At 37.3% G+C, this 13,661-nt stretch overlaps 1 protein-coding gene across 3 annotated transcripts in view; it reads right to left on the bottom strand.

Moving 5' to 3' along the window:
• Positions 1–771: 771 nt before the first annotated feature.
• The window catches only part of WDR35 (WD repeat domain 35), a 51,698-nt gene continuing 38,808 nt past the window's right edge, over positions 772–13,661 (bottom strand). For all 3 annotated transcript variants that reach the window (XM_043469307.1, XM_043469305.1, XM_043469306.1), the window contains 10 exons: positions 10,858–10,994; positions 10,212–10,415; positions 9,201–9,347; positions 8,466–8,598; positions 6,718–6,828; positions 5,663–5,827; positions 3,787–3,927; positions 2,769–2,925; positions 1,741–1,981; positions 772–1,226 (listed from right to left, as the gene is read on the bottom strand). In XM_043469307.1, coding sequence (XP_043325242.1) covers positions 1,076–1,226; positions 1,741–1,981; positions 2,769–2,925; positions 3,787–3,927; positions 5,663–5,827; positions 6,718–6,828; positions 8,466–8,598; positions 9,201–9,347; positions 10,212–10,415; positions 10,858–10,994 — 1,587 coding nt within the window. In that variant the 3' untranslated portion in view covers positions 772–1,075. The remainder of the gene's footprint in view (positions 1,227–1,740; positions 1,982–2,768; positions 2,926–3,786; positions 3,928–5,662; positions 5,828–6,717; positions 6,829–8,465; positions 8,599–9,200; positions 9,348–10,211; positions 10,416–10,857; positions 10,995–13,661) is intronic.

The raw sequence follows: 13,661 nt of genomic DNA, 5'->3' as shown, positions 1-13,661 counted from the left end.
GGTCGGGAAGATCCCTTGGAAGAGGGCATGGCAACCCACTCCAGTATTTGTGCCTGGAGAATCCCATGGACAGAGGAGCCTGGCAGGCTATACAGTCCATGGGGTCACAAACAGCCAGGCACAGCTGAGTGACTGAGCATGCACACCCACAACCTCCTAAGACAGGTTATGTCAATTCCCTAAACTCAACTTTGCTCCACTCTCACGCTTCCCCATCCCTCTCCATCAAAAATGTTTAATGAATTAGTAACCTTGACACTGTGAGAAATTTTTTTTCTTATTTGGAATATTTCCATAGTATCATAAAAACCACGAACCATAATATAGTCAATTTCTATATCTTTTATATGAAAATCAGCATTGTTACTTCATAGTTTTGTTTTTACACAAAATTATATATATATGTACATAACATGTCTGTGTGTAGATGTTACTGGGTTTTGTTTCTCTTCCCTTCCTGATCTCTGTCTTGTACAGAGGTCAGCTGCAGTCCTTCCAGCTTCCAGAGCATCGCCTTATAAGACTACTGCTCTTCCAGACCCCTGTCTCACTTCCCATACCATTAGGGATACTAGAGTAGACATCTGTGGTACACCCTGCCCTTCCTCGTGGACCCTGGGATTGTTCTAGGAATGGGCACTGATCCCAGCCTGGCCATTTAGCAATTTTTTCCCCCTTCATTTCAAACTTGAATTGAGAGTGGTAGTCCCTTCCTAATGGTGGAGATAGTAAGATGCTATATTTCCTGATATATGAAGAAAGCCAGTCTGGTTTTTTCACATCTCACAGCTTCATATTTATTTTACCCTTTATGAAAATCCAAAAGAACAGCCTAGCAGAGTTGCCCCACCACATGCAGGTGACCTTCTCTTTACTCATTCTGTCTCAATTGTGGATTTCTCAACAGCGGACCCAAAGTTCAGAAGACAGCGAGGCATAAGCAGTTTCTGTCATATATATATATATACATATTTGTATAAAAATACAACTCTGAAATGATGCTGCTTTTTACATAAACTGTATGGAATCAACCTTATTATATAAACTCTCCCGGTATATGCAGTTGGTCAGTTCTTCATCCCACTGCACTATGGCATAAGGGACAGAAGTTGTAGTTATTTATTTCCTGAGCCAGGGCACAATGCTTACACACACTGCACATCCAGAATTGATATTCAGTAATTGGGCTTCCTGTGGCAACACACGTTGGCAGTTTCCCTTCCCCTCTGTAAAAATAAGAGGAGAAAGAATTACACTTTAAAATGTCTAATCACTTAAAACCTTATTTATTACACTAAAAAAAAAAAAACCTGATGAATGGAAAACATTTCAAGGTAAATTTCAAATAAAAACTTTTCTTGCAATGAGAAATCATTAATATACTATTAAGACTAAAGGAAATAGGCTTTGAGTATAATGTTAAGGTGGCTTGTTGTCTAGTCGCTCAGTGGTGTCAGAATCTTTGTGACCCCATGATCTGTAGTCCACCACGTTCCTCTTGTCTGTGGGATTTTCCAAGCAAGAATACTAGAATGGGTTGCCATTTCTTTTCTCCCGGGTATCTTCCCAGCCCAGGAAGTGAACCCCCATTTCCTGCACTGCAGGTGGATTCTTTACTGCTGAGCCACCAGGGAGTTAAGGTAGGAGAGTTTAAAATTTAGTGATTTCATCATTATACTATACTATTTAGATATAAAAATCTATATAAAAATGACATCTACTAATTACAACTGGCCCTACCCTTCAAGAAGGCCGTCCAATTCGGATTTTCTGTTATCTTTCGGAGTATGTTTGGTGAAGATTTCTAGAGCAAGATCTTCATATTGCTGCTTCTGTTCCGAACTGAGGGTCTCTAAAGATTCGAGTTTAATAAAAGCTTTTGAACAAGTACCAAAAGCTCTACTGGCACAAGCACAGAGTGCTAACAGAGAGTAGATCTCAACTGCAGGGATGATGTCTTCATAGTCTCTCAGGTGAAGAGCTAGGAAAGAGAAGACAGTTTGGATTGTGTAAAGCAATCACGCCATCATGAACATGCATGGGGAAGAATGTTAGGCTGGCTCAGTTTAACCTACATGAATGTCAGCAAAGTTAATGAAAACAATGGTAGGTGGTCAGAAAACTAGTAGGGGAAGTAGACTACATGACCACCAAATTCTGTAACACCAGCCAACAGCTCAGGGCCTATAAAAATTACCACCACCAAATGATTGCACATGGCTGCACCACTTAGAAATATACCAAAAATTATTGGTGTCAAAATACACTGCAGATATAAATATATATAAACATATTATTATTATTATTGTATAATTATAATTTTTATATGTTTTATATTTATAACAAAACCCACTGGAAAAAAAAAATAATAAAAAAAAAAAACAAAACTTTATATGTTCCATATAAATATGTTAGAAATTTCTGTGGATTCTCAAAACAGTATCATGTTTCTTTTTGTTTAAAAAAACAAAAGCAAAGTATGAAATCATATGTTTTCTCTTTGTGTTTCTTTGAACAGATTACTGCTTTTCAGTCTGTCTTATTGAAAAAATAGAACTTTGAGAAAAAAGGAAGTGAAACTGAGTCTCTAAGTTATCAGCTCAGATAATTTATTTTGATTACCACATCTTATCTTCACAGGCTGCAGGGCATGGCCAAAAGAAAAAAGTGTTACTGAAGTTAATATAAGAGTAACTTGAAGGAGTTTGCCCTTCGTATTCAATTTATGACTTTTTAGACATGTTGCATATATGAGTTACTACACCCACCTGTCTTCAGTGCGGTGTCAACATAGCCCGCATAGAGCTGTCTTTGCGCCAGTATAAAGAAGTGATAAGCCTCAGCCCCTCTCCAAGCATTATCAGTGAAACGACTACTTGTCGACAGAACTTCTTCTTCCAGCAAACCAGCCAAAGCAGAAGTGGCCTACAAATAAAGCAGACCCACATCTGCCCTCAGCACAAACCTAAAAACAGTCCTTCCAATAGAGATGATTTCTGAAACTGTTATACATTAAAATATCTAGGGAAGGAGACTTCCCTGGTGGTCCAGGGGAAAACAGCCCGTGCTCCCAATGCAGGGGGCCCAGGTTTGATCCCTGGTAGAGGAACTAAGATCTCACATACCACAACTAAGTCCACAAATCCTAACTACTGAGCCTGTGCACTGCACCACAATGAGGACCCAGCATAGCCAAAGTAAATAATAATAATAAATTAGCATATTTCATCATTACAGAACTGTCACCACAGACTTCTCTATTATAATTCATGCTTTATTAAACTGACATGATCAAACTTTTTCTTCAGTTTTACTGAAGTATAATCAACAAATCAAATTGTAAGAAATTTAAAGTGTAGATTGTGGTGATTTTATATACGAATATATTGTGAAAGGATTCTCTTCCCCAAGGAATAATCAAAATTTTAAATAGAATCGATTAAACTTTATGTTAATACAACGCTCACTTACAATTTAAAAAATACACATATTTCTATGGAAGCTTTTAAAACTCACTGATTAAAAAGGATTTACCAAGAAAGGAATTAAGCAAAGATTACAGATATGTAAAAAAAAAAATCATTTTCAGTATTTCCAAATTGAGCTGTCTAAATGTGAGTACTAATTCCAAATCATTTATTCTTTTTCCTAATATCATTTAAGAAAACAAATGCAAACAAATAAGTACATTAAATGGTCTATCCATAAAGAGAAGTTTGATCATTTTGGGTTTTTTTTCCCTTAAATGCTTCACATGACTTAACATTACTTAATGTTCCACCTTACCTCTGAGCTCTTTCCTTTAGCTTTGCCTCGTTGGGCATTTTTCATTTGTTCGTGGTACTGCTCTATAAGTAAAGCTGACAGCACATAGAGCTTCTTCACACGTAAAGGTTTAGTTCTTTTCTTTGCCTCTTCATCTGCAATCTTTAAATATTTAAAGAGTTAGGGGAAGATATTTCTTAATCTATGTTTGTACAAATGTTCTCATTTCTGAAATCTGATTCTCTAAAATGAGGAGGAAAGTCAGTAGGGTGGAATATAAGTACCATCCGTTTATGACAAATATTTTAAAACACATTTTCTTTTCCTTAGTACTGATAAGTAATTAGTTATTTCCTTAGTATTTAACCATTGGAATTAGAATGCAAAACAATTTTAGAAAATAACAGATGCTGATAAATAATTCAGTGAAGAAAGCTTTCATTGAAAGGCTAGTATTTTATGTAACAGATTTTTAAAATAATTTTCAAGTACCTAGAGATAAGATGGCTTTACCATGGTACATCTCCAGAAATTTAAATCTGTTTAAATGATTCAAAGGAAATTTTTTCTTTGTCATTAAATCAAATGGTAAAAGAATAGAACAGAATGTAAAATTTGCTTACGTTAATTCCGTACTAGTCATGTTCCCTCCAATGCCTACTATGAAACGTGTAACATCTTTAAAACTTGCACACTTAAAAGGACTTGAAAATTTATTAACAGGATTTAATTTCCAGTTACAGGAACTTGTACTTTATAGTAGTTGAAAATTCTCTAATTGTTAACTTCAGTATTAAGTAAATATACAGTTTTTTAGGAATCAGTAAGAGTACATCATGAGAAACGCTGGGCTGGAAGAAGCACAAGTGGGAATCAAGATTGCCGGGAGAAATATCAATAACCTCAGATATGCATATGACACCACCCTTATGGCAGAAAGTAAAGAGGAACTAAAAAACCTCTTGATGAAAGTGAAAGAGGAAAGTGAAAAAGTTGGCTTAAAGCTTAGCATTCAGAAAACTAAGATCATGGCATCTGGTCCCATCACTTCATGGCAAATAGATGGGAAAACAGTGTCAGACTTTATTTTGGGGGGCTCCAAAATCACTGCAGATGGTGATTACAGCCATGAAATTAAAAGACACTTACTCCTTGGAAGGAAAGTTATGACCAACCTAGATAGCATATTAAAAAGCAGAGACATTACTTTGCCAACAAAGGTCCGTCTAGTCAAGGCTATGGTTTTTCCAGTGGCCATGTATGGATGTGAGAGTTGGACTGTGAAGAAAGCTGAGTGCTGAAAAATTGATGATGCTTTTGAACTGTGGTGTTGGAGAAGACTCTTGAGAGTCCCTTGAACTGCAAGGAGATCCAACCAGTCCATCCTGAAGGAGATCAGTCCTGGGTGTTCATTGGAAGGACTGATGCTGAAGCTGAAACTCCAATACTTTGGCCACCTGATGAGAAGAGCTGACTCACTGGAAAAGACCCTGATGCTGGGAGGGATTGGGGGCAGGAGGAGAAGGGGACAACAGAGGATGAGATGGCTGGATGGTATCACCGACTCGATGGAGATGAGTTTGAGTAAACCCCGGGAGTTGGTGATGGACAGGGAGGCGTGGCGTGCTGTGATTCATGGGGCCACAAAGAGTCGGACACGACTGAGCGACTGAACTGAACTGACTGAAGGTGCTAAAATTAATAAACAGCCTTTTTAGTAATACTAAACGGTAATACTACTAAGATAACACATAGTTATACTATGATAGTAACAAAATGAGAGGGATTTTGCTATAACAAATATTTGTTTCCAAAGAATGGAAAATGTATTCTTTAGTATATAAGAAAACATTGGTAACTAAAACAAATCAAATACTCACCAAGATTATTACATTACCTTAAACATCAGCTTGGCAGCATCATAAAAGTAATTGGCTTTCCGATAGAGTTCTATGGCATCAAGAATTTTATTCTTTTCCAATAAATGAGATGCATACTTTGCTAACAGGGAACCAATTTCTTTCATATTATGACTTTTAGCCAATTCAACAGCTTTGTTCCACTTGGGAAAAATATATACAACATACAATTACCCAAGCATTTACAGTCAGATACGTCTAAAAATACATACAATAAAGCTTTAAGTTTATAATAATAAATAACACTATATCAAAATTAAAAACTGGTATATAAATTTTTTTAAATCAGAGGAATTATAAATTTAGAAGTCAAACATGTCAAAATAATCAAATGATCTAAGAATGATTTGTTTAAGGAGAACATCTGAAAAAGAAAGCATCAAAGTTTATAGTCATATTAATCTTATAATTCTAATTTTGCATGAACTATGAGGGAGAAAAAGATACATTTGTTTATAGTAAAAAATAATGGAATTTCAGTTAAGAAAAATCCTATCAGATTTAACATTTATTTTTATAAAGCAAATGGAACTTTATAAAATACTTCAAAAAATTCTTAAAAGAATACATTGATAGTGAACAATTTCAACAATTCTGCATTTTCATTTTAGTTAATTCCAGCTCTTGAAAATATCAAATATATGTTTTCTATAAGGAAAAGAAAATAGATTTGCCAAAATAAATATTGATAAAGTAACTCAATTCCTTCCTCTTGCAATGACCATTAACTGGTCCTTCTTTGGAAACAAAACACAACCCTAATAAAATGCAAAAAATTATGAAATGACTTCCAGACAAAAACTTGCCAGACTAAAAGCACAGGGTTTTTTCAGGTTCTCATAGTGAGTTAGTTATGAAGGGGTCACCCTTAATGGTAGCACTTCAAGAGGTAAGTGCAAATTCTGACATTTTCTCAGTCCTCAACCAAGTAAACAAATATCTGGCTCCTTTCACAAGATCTGTCTCAAGCTTTCCAACCCTTGTCCTGGCAACAGTCTTTACAGCATCACTCTGGTGACTCTCAGCTCCTTACTTGGTTGAGATGTACACAGGTATCCACTGCTGCCTTCGGCTGATTACATTTCAGAAATGCAGTCACTGCTTGTTCACACATTCCAACTCTCACAAACATCTGTGCTATTTCCTGTGGGCAAAACATTACCATCGGGTTTCACAGAACAAGGAAATCACTTACATTTTAACTTATAAAACTCCATAGGAATATTACAATTACTGGTAGCAACAGTAACTTTTCTTTTAAATGGACATAGGGGCAGAGGCTACAAACCAAAAAGGATAACTAAGGCATCTGCTCAGAAAGATCCCCTAGAGAAGGAAATGACAACGCATTCCAGTATTCTTGCCTGGGAAATCCCATGGACAGAGGAGCCTGGAGGGCTGCAGTCCATGGGGTCACAAAGAGTAGAACACAACTTAGTGACTGTACAGCAAACAGCAAAGAATATTCGTTTTAACCGGACATAGAGGCAGAGGCTACAAACTAGAAAGGATGCTAAGGCATCACCTTTTATAAAATCTGTGCTTCACTGGCTCACCACCCAGATCTGATTTTCAACCAGGTTCTGAAGATACTGAACTCTTGTCTTCTTTCACTTCAGTAGTGACTTTACAGAAATGCTAGGCCCCAAAACAAACCCCAAGCTAGTGGGTAAAAACTACCTTTAAAGGATTGATGTGACACTCAGTGTTAATCATTAACTAGAGGCTTAAGGGAAATCTCACACTCACAGGGCTCTCAAATACCTCTATTAAGCAATGTCCCAGACAAGTTGGCTATTCATCAGTTCAGGAAACTAGGCCAAAAATGGGAGAGGGGAACCACAATAAAAAATCCCATTGGGCTGTACTAGCCAATTTTCAGACCGTTTGTTTTGTTTTTTTTTTTTTCCTTTCTTAATATCTAAATGGTCAGAGCTTTTCTCTCCCCATTAAGAAGGCAATGGCAACCCACTCCAGTACTCTTGCCTGGAAAATCCCATGGATGGAGGAGCCTGGTGGGCTGCAGTCCATGGGGTCACGAAGAGTCAGACACGACTGAGCAACTTCACTTTCACTTTTCACTTTCATGCATTGGAGAAGGAAATGGCATCCCACTCCAATGTTCTTGCCTAGAGAATCCCAGGGACGACGGAGCCTGGTGGGCTGCCGTCTATGGGGTCGCACAGAATCGGACACGACTGACGCAACTTAGCAGCAGCAGCAGCAGCAGCATTAATTATGCAACAATTAATTTAAAGAGCCCAAAGAAGAAAATTTAGAACAAAGTTACAGAGAACTCTGCCTTTAGTTTCACTCTTTTTTTAAACGTTAAATCCTTTGTTGTTAATATAGCCTACTAAAGTCGAGCTATCTTTTTAAACTTTTCTTATAGTAAATTTCAAACATACACACACACGCACTACTCCCCACACCCACCTCAAATCACTCTGAAGAGAATCTCTGACAACCTGTTAATTCATCTGTAAGCATTTCATGTGTTCAGCTAATTTTTAAAGCAATGTTATAAAACTGGCAAGCCCCACACAAGACTGTAATCATGTTAAAATAGTAGGAATATGATTGATTTTTTTCCTTCTCCATTTTGAAGCATTCTGTAATACTGAAAATTGTTTTAATGTCTAAAGCATCATTCCACGTCTTAGAAACTGTGAAGTTATAATTATTAGTTTTCCATATTGCAAAGTACATTTCCTCACTATAATAGAAAAGCTTTATAAAGTAACCTAACAACTCCCAAAACTGAAATGTATAATATCCTACTGGAAGCAACATGTGGTTTTCTGGAAGTGAATTTGCAAGATTCTCCAATCCCACATAATCTTCTAACATATAATAACATTCAGCTAAGCGTTCCTGGTTCCGGCCTTGTACATAATATTGTATAGCATTCAACCTACAGAAAGAAAAGAAAAACTTTTAAACTAATGTGAATCTCCTGATAAATAAGCACTTTCACCAAAAAAGTTCTTTCATTAGAATGGCGGCACTAGTATATTACTCTAATCATCATCTTTAGTTATAAAATATCTTTGAAGCACATAAATTGAAAAACCAAAAAAAGACTGCATAGCATATTTTAGTTACAATATCCTTTGAATATTCTTAAGAAATACTGCTTTACTCTGATACACAGTTTCCAAACACTGACATAAATAAGTAAGCATACTGATTAAAATGATAGCTTCAGAATAAACACCAATGATTTCTGAAAATAAGCTATTATAATAAAACAAGCAAACAAACAGCAGAAAGCCACCTGGTGCTAAAGAATACGTCTTCAGAATTTTGAAACTCCAAAGTCTTACAATGCTAACCTGACAACTGGAAGGATCCCTTGCTCCTCCATGGTAACTAGGGCTATGTGAATTCTGGGATCTGGAAGGATAGTCTTCATTTCCCTGGCATTATTTCATAAGGAAGTACTCTACACAGGCAGCTACAATTTCAAGTGTGGAATGAATGGATGGGGGGGGGTGGTCCAGATAGGTGACCTACCTCTTTTGCCGATCAGCAAAGTAGTCTCCGATGGCATTGTGGGCTTGCTCAAGGAGACTGTCATCTGCGTCACCTGATCCAGTTTTCAGAAGCTGGAGTACTCTAAACCAATCTCCCAACTTCAGCCGGAGGCCAATAGCCAGATCTCTACAAAAAAAAAAAAAAAAAAGATATTCATTCATTCAACAAGCATTTAGCAAGTGCCTGCTATGTGCTAGGTTCAATTCTCAGATACTGAGAATACACAGCTGTGAAGAGACAGATAAGGTAACTCTCTAAACATTTTAGAAATTTAGCCTGACCAAGGAAGAGGCAATGGGAAGAACCTGCAACAGGAAAAAAGAAACACTTTTCTGCCTCTTATTCTCCTAGGCTTTCAATTTACTTGGCAAAATAATCCCTTAAATAATAATCATTTCTTTTCATCAGTTTCTTAGACATGATCAGGCTTATTTCATGTTTACATGTTTGGTTTTATACTTCTTTTCAAAGCTTGAGTTGTAATAGCAATCTCCTGATAGTACAAATAATAAAAACTAGATATAATGTTCACAGCTGAAATGAAGTTCATACAGTCATTTATATAAAGAAAATTGAAATATAAAGAATAAAACTCAACCCCTAAATACCTTGGAATTTCATTTCATGCTCCTTGACAACAGAAAATTAAATAATGACCTAAACCAAAACAGAGAACCTAAATAATGAGTGGTACAATAAATGATAAAGCCCCTAGTCTCTGTAGTTACATGGGTTTTTTCCCTACCAAATGAAAAAATCTCCCATGGCCAGTCATTAACATTACGTCAAGACAGAGAAGAAAGTTGCCCCTGAATTACAAAGCATAAATTAAGGTCATGTTGAATGTCTGGGTTGGAATCCAAACTGAAGTTATTTTTTTTTTTAAAGAAATGGTGGGATGTATTTAGTCTATTTTACAATCATTTGTTTAAAAAAAAAAAAAATGCAGATTCTGGGAGCAGTCCAGACGCCTGCACCTTCAGCACTTACCTTCTGTCCATATCCAGATACATCCTTTCCGCCTCCTCGAACCGGCCGAAGTAGGCAGCCACCTCTGCCTGTTTCATGGGCTCGCTCTGCAGGTTGCCCAGGCGCTTCACAAACTTAATGCCCTGGTAATCTTTGCAACGCACAAAAGCTTGCTCTGCAGTGTGCAAATCCAGTTTCTGAAGAGCTGCTTCAGCTAGCAGGCGCCTATATTAAAAAGAGAAACAGTAAAAGCCTATGGTGAACTATAGATAAACCAGTCTTGAATCAGAATTCAATTAGAATCAATCTTGAATCAGAATTCAATACCTATTGCTTCTAGTGAAACAGTGGGAAGTGATTACTTTAACAAATTTATAAACGTTTTCCTTTTTTTTTTGCTGCACTGGGCTGCACGCAGAACTTCCCTGACCAAGAATCAAACCCATGGCCCTTGCAGTGGAAGTGTGGAGTCTTAACCACTGGACCACCAGGGAAGTCCTAATATTATGCTTATGTTGAATAGTTCCACCTCTAAATTTCTGTATTTTAAAAAGAAGAGCAAGAATGAAAGTTATTCCCACCAGAGGTCTAGTATCAGAGTAGTGGACAATGGCTGAGATTTTACCCTTGATACTTCATGAGGTTTCATTTATTTATTTTTAAATACCAAAGTCGGGGGTGTGGATTATCCTCGATGAACTGAGAAGCATTCTCTATTCCAACCTTCTCGATCACTGCTCGACTATCTCGCAGGGACCTGATCTCAAAGTTAATGATATAATCCTTGTTTGGATATTCTGGATTCTAAAAGTAAAGATGAAAAGAGAGAAATCCAAATAGTTGCCTTTAGAGTATGTATTTCTTTCTTACAGTCTAAAAAAAAAAAAAAAGCAAACGAACAACTGCATCATATTATGAGCAAAACTTGGAAGAAAAGAAATTCCCATGTGTGGGTCTTTTGAATTTTCTGGAAAATACCCATAATCCAGCACTACAGTTACACACACCAACTCTGAAGCTAGAGAGCCTGGAGTCAAATCATGCTTGTGCCTACTGCTAACTGGGTATCACTGGCAAGCCAGCTGATCTCTCCAGGCCTCAAATTCTTCATCTAAAAAAAATGGGATGGTAATCAAATTTACCTTCTAGCACTGTGAGGATTAAATGAGATAATACCATATCGAACACTGAGCACAATGCCCGGCTGTGTTATTCACCTTATTCAGTCTCAGAACCAACCTGACACTCACTTGTTTCAGACCTTTGAAGAAATACACCTGTTGACTGAACCACAGCACCCTTAACCCTCTTCTACTTGCTGAATTTCTCTACTGGAGAAATTCTACTTGCCCAACTTCTCTACTGGAGGCCAGGAACTGTCTTTACTTGTTCCCAAACAATATTTGCTGAATCCATGAACAGATGAACTTTAGGTAAATAATTTTATCCACCAAGAACCTTCCTGATCTAAATATCTATCAAGTACGGTTGTAACAACAAATAAACACCTCATACAAAGGTGTTGCTGCTGCTGCTAAGTCACTTCAGTTGTGTCCGACTCTGTGCGACCCCATAGATGGCAGCCCACCAGGCTCCCCCGTCCCTGGGATGCTCCAGGCAAGAACACTGGAGTGGGTTGCCATTTCCTTCTCCAATGCATGAAAGTGAAAAGTGAAAGTGAAGTCGCTCAGTCGTGTCCGACTCTTAGCAACCCCATGGACTGCAGCCTACCAGGCTCCTCTGTCCATGGGATTTTCCAGGCAAGAGTACCGGAGTGGGGTGCCATTGCCTTCTCCAACAAAGGTGTTAATGCATGTTAATTCCTTACCTTTTTCTTCTGCACTCCTTCCTCCAAGAAATTTCTCATGTTATTTCTTTTTCCTATCTTATTGACATACAATTGGCCTATAACATTCTATTATTTTTCGGTGTACAACACTCATGTTATTCCTTAAAATTGTATGCTTGAAGGAATCCACAGTTCAGATAAATATTTCCTGGGTCAACGAGGCCTCAGAGGGAACTAAGATATGACAATATTCTTTTCTTTATGGCTTTGCATGTAGTAAGTCAGGCAGAGAACCTGGTTTCCCTCAGTCTAACAGCCCCTACCAGTAAACCAGGCAATAGTACTGCAGTGATTCTTTAGCCCAGTACCAGATACACACAGACTGTGCCCAGTGTGTCAAGAGTTTTACAGTACATCTAACCAGTTTAAATATGTTTTAAAAATTCTTCATAAGTATCAATATAATCATGTCAATATCATCATTTTAAGCATTCCAGAATTCAAGGCCATCAGCAACTATGAGCCTGTCTTGAAAAAAGCTGTAATGATGAGATCCAGCCAACTACAAGATTAATCAAAATTAAGAACTCATGCACAGAGAAAATATAGAAAAAGGCTGATGGCAGCTTTCATTTAAATAAATATAAGACTAAATAACTGGAAAAATAGGGTTAGAAAACAAAATGTAAACATTCTAAATCTTGACAAAGTAAAAATAACAATATACTTAATGAAAAAAGGAGAGAAAGAGGGAGAAAATGTAAGAACATCATCTTTTAGAGTGCACAATCAATAATATCAAACATTTAAGATGTAGTTTAAAAGCAGTAGTTTTTTTAATTTCACTAGTTTCTTTAGTTTTTCATAGTTTTCCTTCTTAACCCAGAAAAACAGCAACATTTGTGGTGGGAAAAAAAAATTATCTGAAGTTCTACAATTCCTTCAGATTTACTGCTGCATTGTTAAAATTAAATTGAACACTAAAAAAGTAGATTATACAATGATGCCACTTTTATAAAATTATTCCTGTTTATCTAATCCATCATATCAAATCTATCTTTCCATATATTGGTTACAGTTTGACAGTGCAGGAGACCTAAGAGAAACAGGTTCAATCCCTGAATCAGGAAGATCCCCTGGAGGAGAGCATGGCAACCCACTCCAGTATTCTTGCCTAGAGAAACCCATGAACAGAGGAGCCTGGTAGGTTACAGTCCAAAGGGTCGCAAAGAGGCGGACACAGCTGAAGCAATTTAACATGCAATCGTTAAAATATCTAGATTGCAACAGAACTTCAGACCTTCTTTTTTGATGTTTGATTGCTGAGAGCTTTTAAGCCTCACCCCCACCCCTTCCCCTTCTGCCTCACATCTGGACAAGGTGCTAAGAAAGCGTTAAGTGTTCCATCCTTTGGTGCCACAGGAGTTTCAAACCACACATAACTCTACCTACTTATGGGAACCCTCACTCTAGCCCCACCCTCTAATTACCCAAAAAACCCTAGCCTGTCTCCTTTCCTTGCTCTCAAATCAATTTTGAACCAGCTTAGGAAAGCTGTCCTTTCTCCCAAAAAAACCTCACTATGTAGGTAAGATCTTTTTACACCCTTTTGGTATGTCTGTGGTGTTAATACTCTTGACATGCACACAAAATTTGGGGTGGGGGCCATTTCTGCTGCTTTT

The sequence above is a fragment of the Cervus canadensis genome, chromosome 5, assembly GCF_019320065.1.
Source record: "Cervus canadensis isolate Bull #8, Minnesota chromosome 5, ASM1932006v1, whole genome shotgun sequence".
In the NCBI taxonomy this organism is placed as follows: domain Eukaryota; kingdom Metazoa; phylum Chordata; class Mammalia; order Artiodactyla; family Cervidae; genus Cervus; species Cervus canadensis.
This window is presented reverse-complemented; position numbering and strand designations above follow the sequence as displayed.